This window comes from Fukomys damarensis, unplaced genomic scaffold, assembly GCF_012274545.1.
Source record: "Fukomys damarensis isolate Sample0158 unplaced genomic scaffold, DMR_v1.0_HiC HiC_scaffold_33, whole genome shotgun sequence".
Classification (NCBI taxonomy): Eukaryota; Metazoa; Chordata; class Mammalia; order Rodentia; family Bathyergidae; genus Fukomys; species Fukomys damarensis.
In genome coordinates, this window is record NW_022900945.1 from 24,963,192 (window position 1) to 24,980,214 (window position 17,023).

At 40.0% G+C, this 17,023-nt stretch overlaps 1 protein-coding gene across 3 annotated transcripts in view; it reads right to left on the reverse strand.

The window, feature by feature from the left end:
* Tgfbr3 (transforming growth factor beta receptor 3) overlaps nt 1-17,023 on the reverse strand; it is a 187,517-nt gene that overhangs the window by 21,261 nt on the left and 149,233 nt on the right. For all 3 annotated transcript variants that reach the window (XM_010644936.3, XM_010644935.3, XM_019210787.2), the window contains exons 9-14: nt 15,344-15,678; nt 14,790-14,942; nt 12,342-12,482; nt 12,010-12,168; nt 7,491-7,790; nt 4,741-4,858 (exon numbers count right to left, since the gene is read on the reverse strand). In XM_010644936.3, the coding sequence (XP_010643238.1) occupies nt 4,741-4,858; nt 7,491-7,790; nt 12,010-12,168; nt 12,342-12,482; nt 14,790-14,942; nt 15,344-15,678 (1,206 nt within the window). The remainder of the gene's footprint in view (nt 1-4,740; nt 4,859-7,490; nt 7,791-12,009; nt 12,169-12,341; nt 12,483-14,789; nt 14,943-15,343; nt 15,679-17,023) is intronic.

Genomic DNA, 17,023 nt, shown 5'->3' on the forward strand with positions numbered 1-17,023 from the left:
ACTAATCTTCACAGTTTCCGAACTCTTTCTCTGGGTTCTTTCAATATTTATGTCAGCCTTGCAAAAGCCTGTTCACTGGTCTGTATCATGCCACTAGATAGTGGCTCTCACCTGGGGGTGACTTTGGAAATGTGGAAATGTCTAGAAACAATGGGCTATCACAACTAGAGGAGCTGAACTGGCAGCTAATGGGTACTATAAACATTCTATAATGCATAGGACAGCCCGCCCCAATAAAGAGATACCTAACCCAAAACGCTGATACTGTTCCGACTGAGAAACACTCTATTAGGCTGGAAAGGCTGAAAGACAGGATAATCTGTCAATTATATCCCTAACATATAGTAAGGACACAGCAAACGTTGTGGACTAAGTAATCAAAAATAATATATATACCCCATTACTGTGCACTTCCTCCAGCAACCCAATCTTCACATTGCTTTCAGAACCACCTTCTTAAATGATCTAATCATTGGTTCCCTGCCTGAGATCTCTTGATGGTTCGTAACCTTTAGAGATGCATACTGGCACATTAATGGATGAAATTAACTGTTTGGGTTTCCTTTCAGATAATTTGGTGGGCAATAGGAAGTGATAAAACAAGATTTGCCATAAACAGATAGCTGCTAAACCCAGCTGGTAGGCTCATGATAGTTCATTCTATTTTTGTATGTATTTGCAATTTTCCTAAATAGAAGTTTTTAAAATATGAAGCACATAAAATCATAAGAATCCCTATAATACCCTCCCAAGTGGAGAGAGACTGAATGTCTTACTCTGTCAGTGAGACATTTCTGCTATCTTTCCACTGTTTCCCTTCATCTCCACCTTGAGGACAAATGTTGGCTGGTCCTTTACAGTATTTTGTTCTGGAAAAATCAAATGTGTGTTCCAAAAAGTAATGCCTCTCTTGGATTCATTTCTATTTGCCACTCACAACTTCTTCTTCCATCTTACCCAACCCCTCCAAAAAAAACCTTGCTAGTTTGGCTGAGAGGTTGAGAGGGAAGGAAATCAACATTTATTCATGCTCATGATATGCAGGTGCTTTTATATGTTAATGTTATATAGTGGAAATCTGGAGAAAATTCAGTATTTCAAAAGCATTTCACTTGACAAGAATCAAATATTGCATATGAATCAGAGCAAATTTGGGGAAAACATTTATTGTCCACACTTCTTTTATGTCCACACTTCTTTGTGTACATGCACCTTGTTTCAAAGACTATCCTCCCTCTTAACATTTTTAAAAATCATCACTGACATAGTGTAACCATATTTATTTGTGTAAGCCCAAATGTTCTCAAATGCTGTAAAGAGTGGTCGCAGCATCCAAAGCAAACAGTACTAGCATGACTGTACTTTAAAAAATTTCACAAAGTATGGTAGGACGGCACCACCCCAAGTATTTTAATTGTTTTGCCATAAACCATAGAATGCATAAACTATTCAGGTTTTGGGTTTTGTGTGTGTGCGCATGTGTGTGAGTTATAATCCAAAAGTCACAGAACTTCTTCTGAACTTTAGTACACTTTTAAACAGTTTACACATTTCCTAACAGCTTAACCTTTTAGCAGAACAAACTTCTACAAAACTTCATCTTCCTCTCAAAATTCTTCCTTCCTTTCTCACCCAGTATTTGGCTGGTATCTTGAATACCAATGTGACAAGGGATGAAGAGAGGGAAGGGAAGTATGAAGAGACAGATGCTTATGTTCCTGGTAGCTTTTATTAAAATAGAATTGACTTCCATTTGGGATCAGGCATAGGGTTCAAGAATACAGGCTGTAGGATCAAAGACCTAGGTTTGAATCCCTGACTGCCATTTATAAGTTGCACGACTGTGGGCAGATTATTTAACCTCTTTTTATACAGAGGTGCCATGAAGATTAAACACAATGATCTACATAAAGCGTTTAGCACAAAGCCCTGTACCAAGTAAATAATTAATAAATGTAGGGTTATCACCACCACCAGCACCTTCATTTACTGTTGAAAATTTAGGAAAAGAACACTGGTTCCCAAAGGACCTAGAGATCAAAGGTGGCAAAGATGTGCTCCACTACAAATAGTGCCCTGGAAGAGGAACCCAAAAATATTTATGTACTATTTATGGCCTACTCTCCCTGTCCCCAGAGGAAGACAACACCACCTGAAGGATATCCATGTTGTTACTGGCAGTGGTGGTCACCACTTTCTCTGCCTTTATCTGATACCCCAGAAAACCCACCAGTTTAAAAATAAGATGAATCAAATGGGCAGGAAGAGCTGGAACTTTGGCATGGCCCTCAGAGGGCACCAACGTAGTACAGGATGGTGAAGCTTCTCCTGGGGATTGGGGAAATTTTACCCCGCAAAACAATCTCAATAGGTGATCTGCCTCTTCCCGGAAGAATACTCATGACCCACTTATTATTCAAATAAGTCAATGCTATTAGGCAAATGGTCACCTTCCCTATTCAAATGACTATTCCAATTCGCTGTGAAGAGAAAGTGCAGACTTCAGTGTTCTGCACTGAGGACAAATGATTTTAGAGTCAAGGAATATAAACATAAAAGGTAAGGGGAGTCATCACAAAGCTGAAAACTGCCAGCAAACTATCCATTCAGGGCAAGGTTAAGACAGTTAATTTGCATACCGCTTTTTGGAAGCTAACCTAAAGTGTAACTTTCTCAATTTGTTTAACAAACCTAAGCAATAAACTTTCTTCACCCACATGCTTCTCCACTAAAATCTAGCCTCAGCAAATCTCATGAAATTGCTTTGATACTTGGTAAAACTTTCCTCTTGAACTTTTATATAAAGAAAACACAGAACTTTTAGTATGATTACACAAAAGTTCGAGTAAAAGCAATTACCTAGTTTACAAGAGAAATTACTAAGAAAAATACCTCGAGAATTAAAAGAATGAATGAATTGCTGGAAATTATACTCCTGCAGTGTTAATGAGTAATTGTTGTTTGGCACAGGAAAAAGCGAGCTGCTGCCTTCAATTACGGCAGAATTACCTCTCTTAAGAGGTAAGAGTAACAGATGGAATGCAAGGTAGCTGCTGCTATTGTTAAACTGCTTCCATAGAATAAAACAGAGCCAGCTGTTGCCCAATTGATTTTTTTTTCAACACGAATGATTCTTATTTTTTTCTCCTGAACCCAAGAAAAAGGAATTAGTATTTGGGCAGCTCATTTAAAGAAAGACTGTAACAACTTTCAAATGGTTGAAACCAATCGATAAAAGTAAAACAAAGAACAAAAAAACATTGCTGACGAAATACTAAACATCTACTATGCCCTCTCATAACAATTTTAGGATGGCTGGGAAATGAATTAAACATTATTTTGCTTCTTCCAATGGCACCGCTAAGTGTTGTAGCTGGGAGGGCTCTGAAAGTTATCTGGGCCAAATTCCTCCTTTCCAAGTAATAAAAGTGAAACCCAAAAAGGTGAGATGAGTTCTCTGCAGTCTCTCAGTCAGTCGGTGGAAAAGCCAAGCAAGAGCAGAGTTGTAGGCTCTGGGTCCTACCCCTATGCTCACCTACCTACCTCTATTGGGGGAAGCTTCTACAGCCAGCTATGACAACTGCAACAGCACAGCTACCCTCACAAAGCTCACTCAGCCAAACAAGAAACCACCAGGACCCACACACTTCTGTTCTAGCAGGACCCATTTGTTCCAGAGCCATGTCCCTTCCACTCCTGCCACACCCTAATCCAGAAATGCTTAGATCACAAGGGACCCTAGATCTGGTGTCACCACCAGTCAGCAGGTCTGCTGCTAATGCTAAGCAGCTGGAACCAGGCTGCTCACTGCCTCCTCTGCTCTGGGTCTGGGGGATGGGATGTGGCCTGCAGCTCCTAGCCTGGAATATCTCACCTTGGCAGCATAGAATCTTCAGGCTCCCAGTCTTCTCTTAGTTTGACACCCTTAAACAGCAGTGCTTCTGGAGCGGGACAGGTTATTTCTCTAACTTCCCAGCTAACCCATAGGATATCTGGTGAAACCAAACGGCAGATGTTGACAGCTACCTGATGTGTCCTTGCTGTTTTGTGCTCCCTGCAGCCATGATGTGGTCCCCCTCAGATGCGTTCCTCACATTCCACAGGGCCTCATCGCTGCTCCTGACATCCTTTAGGGCTGCTGTGCTGCAGCATCAGCTTGCCTCCCCTACACTAGGTCTGGGTCTTCCCTGCCTGTCCTCCCAGGTTCTGAAGCCACATTTCTCAGGGCACCTCTTTCCTTTTGTCCTAGAAGGTACAACTTGTTGAAAGTTCCTGCACATGTAGGAAGAGGCCCCTTGGCTTCAAGTAACAAACACAATTGTATAAAATTCTGAAAACAATCAAGAAATGCATTTGGGCAGTGGTTCTCAATCAGCATCTTGCTGCAACACTTTATAGCCAGCACTGCCATCAGCAGATCACAGAAAGATGGGCCATGGACTGTGTGCAAGTGTCAGTACAACAGGGGCAGCTCTAACCATTTCTTGCACACTCACGGAAGCATACGTAAATATAAGAAACAACTCTGACCCTAGTCTAATTTTCTAAAGAAATAATTGGCAAAGGTATCACAAGTCAATCACAATGGCAGTAGGAGAACTAGCTAAAATGAACAAAGAATCTTTTTCTAAGGTTACTAACAGGTCTTTTGAATAAAACTGGACTTTGATTTATAGTACTGGCTCTTCTTCAGAGCAGCCCTGAGGCTCGTATCCCCTGACTAAGCCTCCCAAAGCGCACCTTTAGGTTCTGCTTGGTGGATCACGGCCAGTGGCTTGGTAAATGTCTTCTTGTTCTGCATCATGGCCCAGATCATGGCAGCGTCCAGTGAGGTACAGGCTTCCTCGGGAGGCACACACTGCCGGGGACAGAGCAGAGCACAGAGTCAGAGGTTACTCGAAAGTGCCTTCACCAGTTGGGCCTGTATAGCTTCCCCGTGGCCCCTTATCAGACAGCTCACAGCTGTGTGTCACAGGAAAACAGGAGATCTGCGTGTTTTTTCAAAGAACCTTAATCAGGGAGCTATTGCAGCAGGCCTAGCATGTTTTCAGCTGCACTGAAAGGTTCAAATCTCACTGGATGGCTTATAAATACTGTCCTCCTCATCACTTCTTCCCACAAAACTAGAAGTTTTAGAGTTAGCTTGAAAAACTAACTATATGAACTATATGACTAATGTTGGCTTTTCACCAAGCTGGCTACATTTAGATGGTTTGTGAAAACATTTGTAATTAGTGTTTGTGACTGTGGGAAACTGCATGTATTACATTATGAAGGTGACAGGTTTTACATTTGTTATCCAAAAAGATAATCATGTTGTCAAGTTTGTTTTGATTTTTTTAAATCCTGGGAAAGGCTTTGGGAAATCAAACTTTCCAAGGCCATCTGCCTTTTTTATTTTGTTTGTTTTGGGGCTAGGGAATTGAACCCAGGGCCTTGCACGTGCTAAGTACGTGCTATACCACTGAGCCATATCCCCAGCCCGGGGTCATCTGCTTTACATGTTCTAAAACTCATTTAAAGGCCTCAAACATAAAGGAGTATGCCTAGGGTTCATGACACCTGGAAAACATGATCATACCCCAGTATATGTCTCTTTAAAATTAATTCCTTGCCAATGCTTATCAATAGGTGACATTCTAAATGACACCCATTTGCCAATTGTTTAAAAATTCTATGGCAAGGCATCCCTAAAAAAGCTAGTTAAGTCCCAGCCCTCCCAATCACAAATGAGTGGAGGTGTAAGGCTTACTATCACGGCTGCTCTGGGAATCACAAAAGTCAGACATATATTATAAGACGACAACGCCACAGAGCATCACTCAAAACAAAAGAAATGCCTTTACAAAACCAGGAGGGAAGCCAGGTATTACTATTTTTTTTGGTACCAGGGATCGAACTCGGGTCCTTGTACTTGCGAGGCAGGCCACCGAACCGCTGAGCTAAATCCCCGGCCCAGGATTACTATCTTTGACTTATAGATGTGGATAGAACAGGTCACAACAGGTCAAGGGACTTGCTTAAAATCCCATGAGCAAGCAGCAGACCTTCCTTGTCAACTGTCCATGCTCTTTCTACTGTTCTGGATGTAAAGCATGACTTGAAGTTCAAGGTCATATCCTAACATTCCATACCTCGGGGCTCTGAACAAGAGCTCTAGAAGAAAATATTGTTTAATTTTCACAGATTAACACACTGTGTAGCTAAGATGCTTTTGGCAGACCCCAAAACAGGCAACAGCCAAAGCCACCAACCAGGATCCCTGCTAAGTGCCAGACTTCCTCTCTGAAATCCCTAACTCCTAAAAGTTGCCTTTCTGCTTGGAGGAAACAGCTGGGTCCGATAGCTAAGCACTCATTCCTCATGGCTCTCTACCACTGTCCACTGAGCCCTGATCTTCGCAGTCACTGGAAAGTGACATGTCCATGAAGCTAAGACATTAATGATTCTAAAAGCAATGAAACAAATACAGTCGAAGTCACCTTGTCTGTGTACCCTAGTGATTATAATCAGATCTGCTGTGTTTTCATAGGTAGACAAAATTCTCAAAGAAATAAATGCCTCGAGAAATAATGCAAGGGATTCAGATACATGGTAATCTAGTAGGCTTAACCACTAAATGATTATTTTTACTTCTACACCTATTTCTGATAGCCTATATATATTAAATGAGAAATTTCTATGATACATTAGTAAGGATACAGCTTGATTCTTAGCCTTTGAGATTGATAACTGACTACAAAAGGATAAGAAACCAGCTTATGCTGGTTTATGTGATTTTATGTGATTTCTACCACACAAATGCACATAGGAAGTCACACATAATTATAGCAAGTGACTGAAACAAAGTTATAACAGAAGATTCCTTTCACACATAAGGCCAACCTAACAAGGTATCATAATTAACCTTGTGGAACCCCTGCAGTAGCATTCCAGCAAGGCCAAAGGGTTCTGACTTCTGTTATGGTAACCAAATGTACTCGTTCAGTATAAGGAATGAAGAGAGACAAACACGATGAACTGAGAAAAAGTAAAATATTTGTTAGTTTCCCTTAGAAATCCTTCTGAGACAAGTCAACCTTATAATTCATACAGAGAAGGTCAAAAAACAATTGTAATCCAAGTCTCAGTGGGACCTGGAAAAATTAATCCTCACACTGAACTTGTCCTTTCAGCTTGCTGCAATTCTGGCACTGCACACTAGCTGACTAGCAGAGATAAAGCCAAGCCTCTCCCTCAATGGAAAACAGTACTGATTTATCACTCATAAGGTAATACTAAGTAGCATATGTAGAAAAAAAAAATCATACTGTCAGGATTTATGCTGTAAGACTCCATAAAATTCACTAGTCTCTGCTCACACTGATTTTATTACTTCAACTAGCCAATTCCAAAACCGAAAACCTCAACGTGAGATCCAATTCCCCAGGAGGTCACTGCCTTGTGTAACAATGCCAAAAGCCAGTCCCTGAGGATGGAGTCCCACACACCTTAGGCAACTTCTGGTGGTTTTTCTCCTTCTTGGAACATAGTGTCAGCTCACACTGCAGGAAGAGCAGTGAGGTGTTGAACATGGACTTAAAGACAAAGCTGAATCTCTTCTTATCCATCTCAGCCTGTGGAATAGGAAAGCGCACTCTCTTGGAACTGTAGAATTTCACAGATTCATCTTTAGGACAAATGTTCTCGATGATGGTGTAATCAGACATCCTATCAGGGTTTGAAGATGGAGAAATGAAGCATGTTTGGATGGCAAATCCTAGTTCTTGGTCAGCCTTAGTGACAGACACCTAGAAAAAAAAAACAGAAAGATAAATTCAGATATGAGTAAGCATCTTACTTTTACTTCGACATGAAGACAATATACTGATAGCCCTTTGGATGAGATATTGCTTTATTTTCAAAACATGTTTATGGGCTTCTTTTTAGCTATCAAAGTACCATATGTTAATTACAGACATATCTTCCATTTAAACTGGATATGGATGATAACAGTGAAATATTTAGTTTAAATGTTGGCCTGCTAAGTTTCAAATGCAACATGAATGGCTGTCTCTTCAACCTCCCATAAATCCTCTGAGAGATGAAAATAAAAGCATACCATGCACCTGAGAGAATTTTCCAAAATAAGACATCCACAGCTAAAAACCCTGTTATATTAGTGTGTTACTTATAGGACAAACTCCTTAAAAATTGCTCAAAAAAAAAAAAAAGTACAGAGGCAGGCTCTAGGTAACACAAGCAGGAAAGACTGAGCTTCTAAACTATAACAAATCAGAGCAAACCTAGAACATTACAGTAAAGCTCCAGATTCATCTTAAGTTCTCCTTTGTTAGGGAGTAGGCAGAGCAGCCTCTGGGGCTGGATATCAGACACAGTGCAGTCTGGTGGCCATCACAGGCCTGGCAAAGTGTCCCAGCTGTTCGCAGGACCACACCAGCCTTGCCAAGTACTCTCCCTTCACTCTTTAAACCCACGGGTATTTTAAGGGGAATCTAATCTGGAAACAGTTCCAACTCATTTACACTTCCCTTTTACAAAACATTTGTCTGGGCCATGTCCAAATCTTGTTAAGGTTTTTTTCTTTAGAAACAGGAAGTAGTGGTTAGCCAAGTGTAAACAGAATCAAACCTCAACTAACCTGAACTCAGCTCAAATCTCCAGAACAGACTGGATTCTCCATTTGGTGACATGCAGAACACTTTGTGAACTGCCCTTTTCCCTTCTATGCCTCATTCCTCAACTAAACTTAGGATCAAAATAAACTTAAACACTTTAGAAATAAAGTTAGTTCTTAGCCATGGGCCAAGAGCCCCAGAATCCTTTCAAAAGATGTGGAAAGATAAATAAACTTTCCATTCTGAGACACCCAGGGGAAATCCCTGACATCAAACGGGGCTCTGAATCCACAGAACTATATGAAAGATCTCTACATGAATACTATATAGTACTCAACAACAAAGATGACAAAAGCAGGAGGATGCTAATGAAGATAAAAATGACGATGTCACTCTGGAGTGACATTCTTTAAATACACATTATTATTTTTATAGTATTTCTGCAGAACAAGGTATTCTATCTTGCAAAGTTGGTAAATTACATATATCCTACTAGCAAAAAAATACCCTTTAACATGAGCTCAGAACCCATAATGTGCAACCCATGAAAAATGTCTAACAAAGGTACTGCAAATCTTACTCTCAAAGGTAGTATGTAATAGCAGAGTGTTTAGGGTACCCCAAAAAGTTGTCTTGGAGGGGAAAAAATATCAACATATCTTTTATGCTAAAATAGACCGAAAGGCTAGGAATACAACCTCAAAGGAGAGCACTTTCCTTCCATGTATGAGGTTTTGGGTTTAATCCCCAGCAATGCTAAACAAATAAACAAAATGGACTGTGAATGGGTAGCAGAACACTATAGGCTTTAGAGTGAGACAAGTCCAAGGAAACCACATGCTGTGCTGTTCATGTGTATACCCTGAGACTCTATTACAGAATGGGGACACTAATACTTATAAGGCATTGTTAATGAGAGAATCAATAACATAAAAGTTACATTTAAACAATACAGCTTCTGAGCAATGGCTTCTAGATAGTCAGAATTAGGAATGTAAAAGTTTTATGTGCTTCGCTTAATATTATGGCCTCAATGTACATCTTTTTACCTACAAATGCTTCAAGTTTACACATGAACAGCACAGCTTCTAGGCAGCCAATTAGAAGTATGATTCTAGATTTAAATTTGGAAGGTTAAAACTGTTTTCTCCTTTACCTGTTCAAATCAACTAAAAGAGAAACTGTCATTATATTAGTAACAGTCACCCAAAGATGATCAAAGACCAGGTGGCAAAACTGTTAATGTCTTGGATTAAAGGAAGGAATTGTGGTCTAGAGGGAATGAAAGATCTGGGGAAAGGATAAGAATGTTAGGGAGAAGAAACCAGGACGTGGTTCTTCGGATCAAGTCAATGATTTGTAAGTTTCACTAAACCTAAGTAAAAAAAATTTCCTACCAGCAATGGAGTGCAAAATGGAAAACAGAGATAAGGCACACTTGGTTGCTGTTCTATTTAACAAAACATTTACAGATTCTCTTATATTTTAGGTAGTTTAAATCAATTTTTAAAATAAAACAGTTTATAACATTTCCCCATCCCTAAATTCTCCTCAGTGTACTCAAAACTTAAAATATATTTTGTAAAAAGATCTGTTCTACTTTTTACTAAATTTAATTACACAAAATACAGATGATATTTGAAAGGATATAGTGGGAAAACAAGAATAAAAAGGGAGGAGGAAAAAACTACCAATAATATATTTCAAGTAAGCCAACACTGCAGGGATAAAGGAAAAAGCCCCAAAATATCCAGAGTAAGATACACAAGGAAGATTAACCACTGATTAGGATAAACTAGCAAAACCATAAATTAGCCAAGCCAGGCACATATTTAGAAAAGAACAAAGTGCAGTTAAACAATGCCACTAAAATCCACAGCACAATGAGAAGTCACTGACCAAAGGCACATGTGGATTGTACAGCCAGTAAAGCCAGAGGAAAACAGCAACCTTGGATTAGGACAGAGCTATGATTAGGAACAGCATGTAGAAAGAAAGCAGTGTTTTCTTCCTCAGCAGGGAATGTAGGGGCACCCAAAGAAAGAGAAAAGAACTCTCAAAAAAGGAGGTCAGAAGAGGAGGGAGACAATCTCTATGATCAAGGAAAACAACATCTAGAGCCAGCGGCCTTGGTCTCAGAGCCAGTGCAGATGTGAGAGTTATCTGTCTTTCTAAAACAGAAGTATGTGCACTGAAGTCACTTTTACCATATGGTGCTATCCTATTTCAACCCCTCGAGCTTCTCACTCCTCTCACAGTAAGCAGAACACCAGCTTGCAGCTTAGCACCTAAACCAACTCATCAGATGACAATATCCCTTAAGACCAGCAGACAATACCCCCAGTGGAAACACTGCAGGTTCTGCCCAAGGCACAATGGCAACAGACAGTCTGGTGCCATAGGAGATTGGCCTTTGCGAGAGTCCAATCTGTGAACCTAGATACTTGCATTGACAAGAGGTTCTGCTTTTTTCTCTTTCAAATGGCACTTTGAGGATAAATGACAATAGCATCTATTGGACAATAGTGGGATTATGGAGCCACATAGTTTGTGGGGGGTGATCTGAGCTGAACTGTAGTAGCCGGGTGATCTCGGAAAAGTTTGTTCCTCAATTTTCCATACAATGAAGTTACTATTAGCCCATTCTCACAGGATTGCTCTGAAGAGTTAACTAATTACTACAATACTTACAACTGTATTTGGCACATTGTACATTAGCAATAAAGTGAGCTGCTGTTATTTCATTATTATTACCACTACCTAATATTCTTCAGTCTTTCCAGATTTATGCTAGCATGATTATTATTGGTTTTATATAGGAAATAGTTTTAATAAATGTATATATTTAGATAATGATTCAGAAAAGATTGTTTTCATGAAATATAGTGCCAATAGTATTTCACTTAAAAATAAGTACTTTTAAAAGAATAATATGTGAGGTGATTTGAAACATTCCATGGTTAACTCTGACACTGAAACTTCTGAACTGCTGTTCTAAAAAAATGCTAGCTTTGGGCCAGGGATTTAGCTCAGTGGCACCATACCTGCCTCACAGTTGCAAGGTCCTAAGTTCGATCCCCGGTAACCACCCCTCAAAAAAGCTAGCTTCAAAGCAAACACAGGGCTTTATTACAATTTATACACTGTCCTTTTAATTTTTAATATTTATTTACCAAAGATTCTCTCCATTTAGCATAATGTATTAAATCCTGAGCTTTCTTGTTCTGTTCAGAAAGCAACCTAAAGCATTTTCGGAGCCAAGTCGTCGTCTAGAGCTGGGGAGGGCTATGAGGAGAGGAAGGAAGAGGCCCACGTGCGGTGCATTAGCTATTGTCTCAGGAACTGCAACTCAGAGCTGAGGCGAAGCCCAAGGCCGGTGTTACGGTCTCACCTCAACAAAAATGTGTCCATTCTCTGCCACGGAGAAGACCCCTTGGGAGGGCACCAGAAAGAGGTCAGTGTTGTACAGCTCCATGTTGAAAGTGATGTTTCCACCAGGCTGGTCCTGAACACTGCTGGGATTCCCCAGTCGCCTCAAGCTACAATTAAACTGGAAAAAAACCCACAGATACAAATAAATCATAGTGACACGAAGGATGAAGGCCTGGTAGCTTTGTAAGTTGTGGCCTTTAACACGTAGCTTTATTTTCTAATAGTCCCTAATGAAAGCCAACTAAATGGACAACACTCTCCATATACTACCTACTAGAAGCCAACGCATACCATCACAATTTCAGGACGGCTAGAGACGGAAACTTCTCCTTCATCCAAATCTCCTGGAAATCCATTATCACCTGACTCCAAATCTTCATAACCATCTGGCCAGCCACTGCTGTCCCCAGGCGACAGAACCTGTATCACAATCTAAAATGGCAGAAAGCACAGTCACTGTCAAAAAAAACCTGACCACGGGCATTTTGGTCTGTTTCATACAAATATTCATGTAACGATTTAGATGCAAATTCAAAATCTGACTTCAAGATAAAAAACTAAGAATTTTAGGATTTCATCTTTAAAGTGATAAAAAAAAAGACCAATGCAAGTTCTAGAAAAAAATCTGAACTAAAATTTGTATTTTCCCTGGTGAAAAATACAGATTTATTTGATGATTACATTGAATAATTATAAATTATTCCCTAGAGTGGGAAAACTCTACACACTGAAATAGAGTTGAATGGTGTTGTCGACAAGTTTACATATATGGGGGGGGCGGGTCTTTTCCTTTGGGTCTTTATATTAAAAACTCTAAGCAATACTAAGAATTAGCTATTGCAAAGAGCTTCTATTATATGTTCTCTTTAAGATATGCAAGAAGTTTGGCTTCAATTAGAAACAAAGAATCTCAGGTTTACAATGGAGCCAATCTCATCTTTTTTCTTACACTACTCTTTTGCTGAATGCTTTTCCAATGTCCTTCTGTATGGTGTACAAAAGCAGAAAAGAAGTATGTTCTTTTCCAGGAAAATCTATCTTAACATTGGCTGAAGTTAATTGTTCCTGGATTAGTTCTAAATAACATGGAGAAGGTCACTCAAGACCATGATTCTACAAATAAAATCCTAATTTCTTTCCACTCGATAATGGATTCCGAACATGATGTAAAACAAAAACATATCATAATTCTAAAAAATTACTAGAAAAAGTTGTAACTGAAACAATTAAAATATTTACTAAAGGGAATAGAATGGGAAGAGTATGACAAAAAATTGCCTCTTTCTTCTTTAAAAAAGTACTCTCAAAAGAAAGTACTAAGCAATTGAAACAAGTACCCAGGCTATTGTTTTCTGTATAATCATAATAAAGTACATAAAAATATATGAAAAAGAAAGTGCTTTATCTTGTGAAGCAATTTTTGTCCTTAACAAAGTATCATACCCTGTTACTCTTGTTAACTTGGATATTAGTTTTTAAATGCTAAAAGTCAAGTATAGCAGTAATACATGACATTAACTACGTCTGCAGGAAAATTAGTGTTGTAATTAGCATGAAATAAAAAGTTAATAAATTAATTACTTGTATAACAAATGGGTACTTGCTAGGCCAGCCTGGTATTGAAGAAAGATTACTGGACAAGAGATCAGGAAGCTGGATTCAATCCTAGCTTTGCCATTAACTAGTCAACTGGATCTAAGCAGTCTTTTAACTCCCCAGAGTTCAATTTCCTCACCTGTGAAATGAGGAAATTGAATGAGGTCATCTCAGAGTTTTTTCCAGCTCCAGCATTCTGAAGTTCTCTGAGGAATAATAAACTTGGGCCCAGAAAAGAGCCACTGCCATATAACCACACTGACCAGAGCCCCCCATCTCCAGCCTCTTTTCTGGAAGTTACCTGCAGACTGGCAGGGGAAAGAACCAGCAGCCACAGCCACCCGATCCCACAACAATGTTGCAGTAGATGCTCAGAGGACAACACACACAGATATTCTGTGCCAAAGGCAGAGAGAGGATGTCTGAGCCTTATTCTTACCATTGAAAGTACAATCATAACTACAACATTAGTACCTGGAAGTTCTTGTGAGATTTCATGTTTAAAATTCTTTAGCAATTCACCACCTACCACAGTCTCTTTCTCAAAGAACAGATTTAAAGTGAAAATATTAGATGAACTGACAGAAAGTCCTGGAAGGTTAGTTATTGTAATGGTTATTACTGAGAGAAATCTGTAGAACCTTTCTCCAGATAACTTCTAAATGTAGGGTTTTTCCTAGAGGTGGAGAAGGTGACTTGGCAATTCTTTCCAGGTCCTTTGGGATTTTAAATTTTCTTTTTGAATCTTCATTTATGAGGAAAGAAGAAGTCCTCTCACTTCTGGATAAGACCCAAATGAGGCCAGTGAGATCACACACCTGGTTAGAGATACTCCCAGTTAGCCCAAGGGCTTGCCATTTGACCCTTCAGCTTGTTATAGAAAGAAGTCACGGTCATTTTACTAATGAACCCTTTGCCATCAGGAGATGGAAGAAGGAAGAGGGTGAGATCCCCAAAAGTCCAGCTGAGAAACTCCCAGACTCACCAATAAAGCAAATGAAGAGCTCAAGGGAAGGTGTATCACATTTTGTTAAGAACTGACTCAGACTTTATTTCATTTTCATAGAAAGACAAGACTAATCTTAAAGTAATACCCAGCAATTCTCTGGAGAAGGGCAAAACTTTGTTGTGGAGAACACTCACAGAGTTATAGTAAACCACACCGTGGGAGACTGACTGCTGGTGCCGAGTTCCACAGCCATTCAGGGGAGACTCCAAAATGAAATGTGTGCCATTCATCTTGGCCTTGCAGGAAGGATCCAACAGGGTGAGCTCCATCCCTGAGTAGCTGCTGGTCTGAAATAAAAACCACCAAAAGCATCCTGGAGGGCTCACAGGCAGTTCTGCTGTACAAAGTTAACACACATAGCCTGATCTTCCAAGTAAAAAGTGGCTGAAGGCCTGTATCCTGCCCACCCCCCCCACCTCTTCTCAGCTGACCACTTGTGAACAGCCTAAGACTTGTGTTTGCTGGTCTTGGAAATACAATAGCAAAGTACTGACATACAACGCTCTGGAATCCCCCTCCCCTTCACTGAGAACAACAGGAACCAGGTGAGACTCACAACCAAGGGGAAGAGGGACCATCCAACTAAAAACCGTACCAAGTCTCCAAAGTTCAAAAGTAAAATGAACATAGAATGGGACAAAATGGGAAAGGAAGCAGCCTCTCTTCTCTCTTAACAGACTGCACTGACCTGAAAAGAATCTTTTTCTACAGCCACAATCATCTTTTCATTGTCACATTTGACCAATGGGACAATATCTGTGCTCCCTTGTGCCTCTTCCGGTTCTCTGAGACCAGGAAACAGTTGTACACTGGAGATGACAGAATCCTTTAGCCTAGGGATCCTATCTTCTCCTCCTTCCTTCCTGCCTCTCCTGGAGATAGCAGGAAAAGGAAAGGGGAAACCTCCAGTTCGACTACCCCCTCCTTGAAAGGGTGGGTTCTCTGGGCCAGGCAGGAGGACTGGGTCCAGCAGGATCTGTAGCCCAGGAGGGATGGTATGAACTTCTTCATCTCTCATTTCCTCTGTGGCAACAGAAGAGGGCAAATCATCATCAGTGTGTGATAGCAGGACAGTCATCATACTTAGAGGTAGAGCAGGAGAAATTAGCACAGAATGGGCAGCGAAAAATTATATTTAACAAGCAATGTTTAAAAGCATTTGGGAAGCCTGAATTCCAGTCTTGGTGCTCCAGCTAACTGGGTGTCTCTTGGTAAGTGGCTTCTCATGCCTCAGTTTCCCAATTTTTAAAATTAGGGAGTTGGATTGTATCAGTATCTTAACTTTGTGTTTTGGGTTTTTTTGGTTTTGTTTTGTTTTGTTTGTTTTTTCTGAGACAGAGTCTCACTATGTAGTTGAGACTGATCTGGAACTCACTATGTAGCCCAGGCTGGTCTCCAGCTCACAGCAATCCTCCTGCCTCTCAGCCTCCCAAATGCTGGGATTATAGGCGTGAGCCACCACGCCCAGCAGTATTTTAAATTTGGGTATACATTAAAATCACTTTTGGAGCTTAAGAAAAATACCTATCCCAAGGTTATACAAGCCAATTAAAACTCTCTGGGGTGGGATGTAATCATTAACATATTTTTAAACTCCCTATATCACTGCAATGTACAGCCAAGACTGAGAAATGTTTTGGTAGATAATTTCTATAATATATAAATAGAAGCTAAATATCTGTGACTAGAGCAAGTTAGGTGGGGCAATATTATTCCATTCAAAAGCCATTAGAATGCTTTTCTTGAAATTAGAGATTTAAAAAAAAAACTCTCAAAAGATTTGCTGAAACAATAGTAGTATTTTTATTTTTATTTATTGCTTACATTGCTGGGGATCAAACTCAGGGCCTCAAGCAAGCTAGGCAAGTGCTACTCTTTGGCTCAATTTTGGATTTTAAAATTATTTTGCTACTTTCTTAACTTCTAAATTGTAGAAGGTACGGGGCTTCCCACACTTTCAGAACTGAGTACCCAAGGGGAAAATAAAGAGCTACTCAGACACACTTATTGCTTCAAAGAGAGATGTATTTCCACAGAAGCTATATTTAGTATTCTATCATATTCTCAACAATTTAAAGAAAAATTATTTCCCCAGTATTTCCTACTTTCTACTCACTACCTTAGGCCAACTCATGTATATTGGAAGTCAAATCCACATTAGTGGAGGTTGGACATGAAGATGACTGGTGAACTTGAACTCTCCAATACAATCCTTTTTTTGTGTGTGGGGGGTACCAGGAATTGAACTTGGGTCCTTGCGCTTGCAAGGCAGGCCACCAAACCACTGAGCTAAATCCCCGGCCCTGAACTCTCCAATATAATCCTTTTGAAAAGCATGTTACAGCTGTACGGGTCCCAAAGAAGTCCT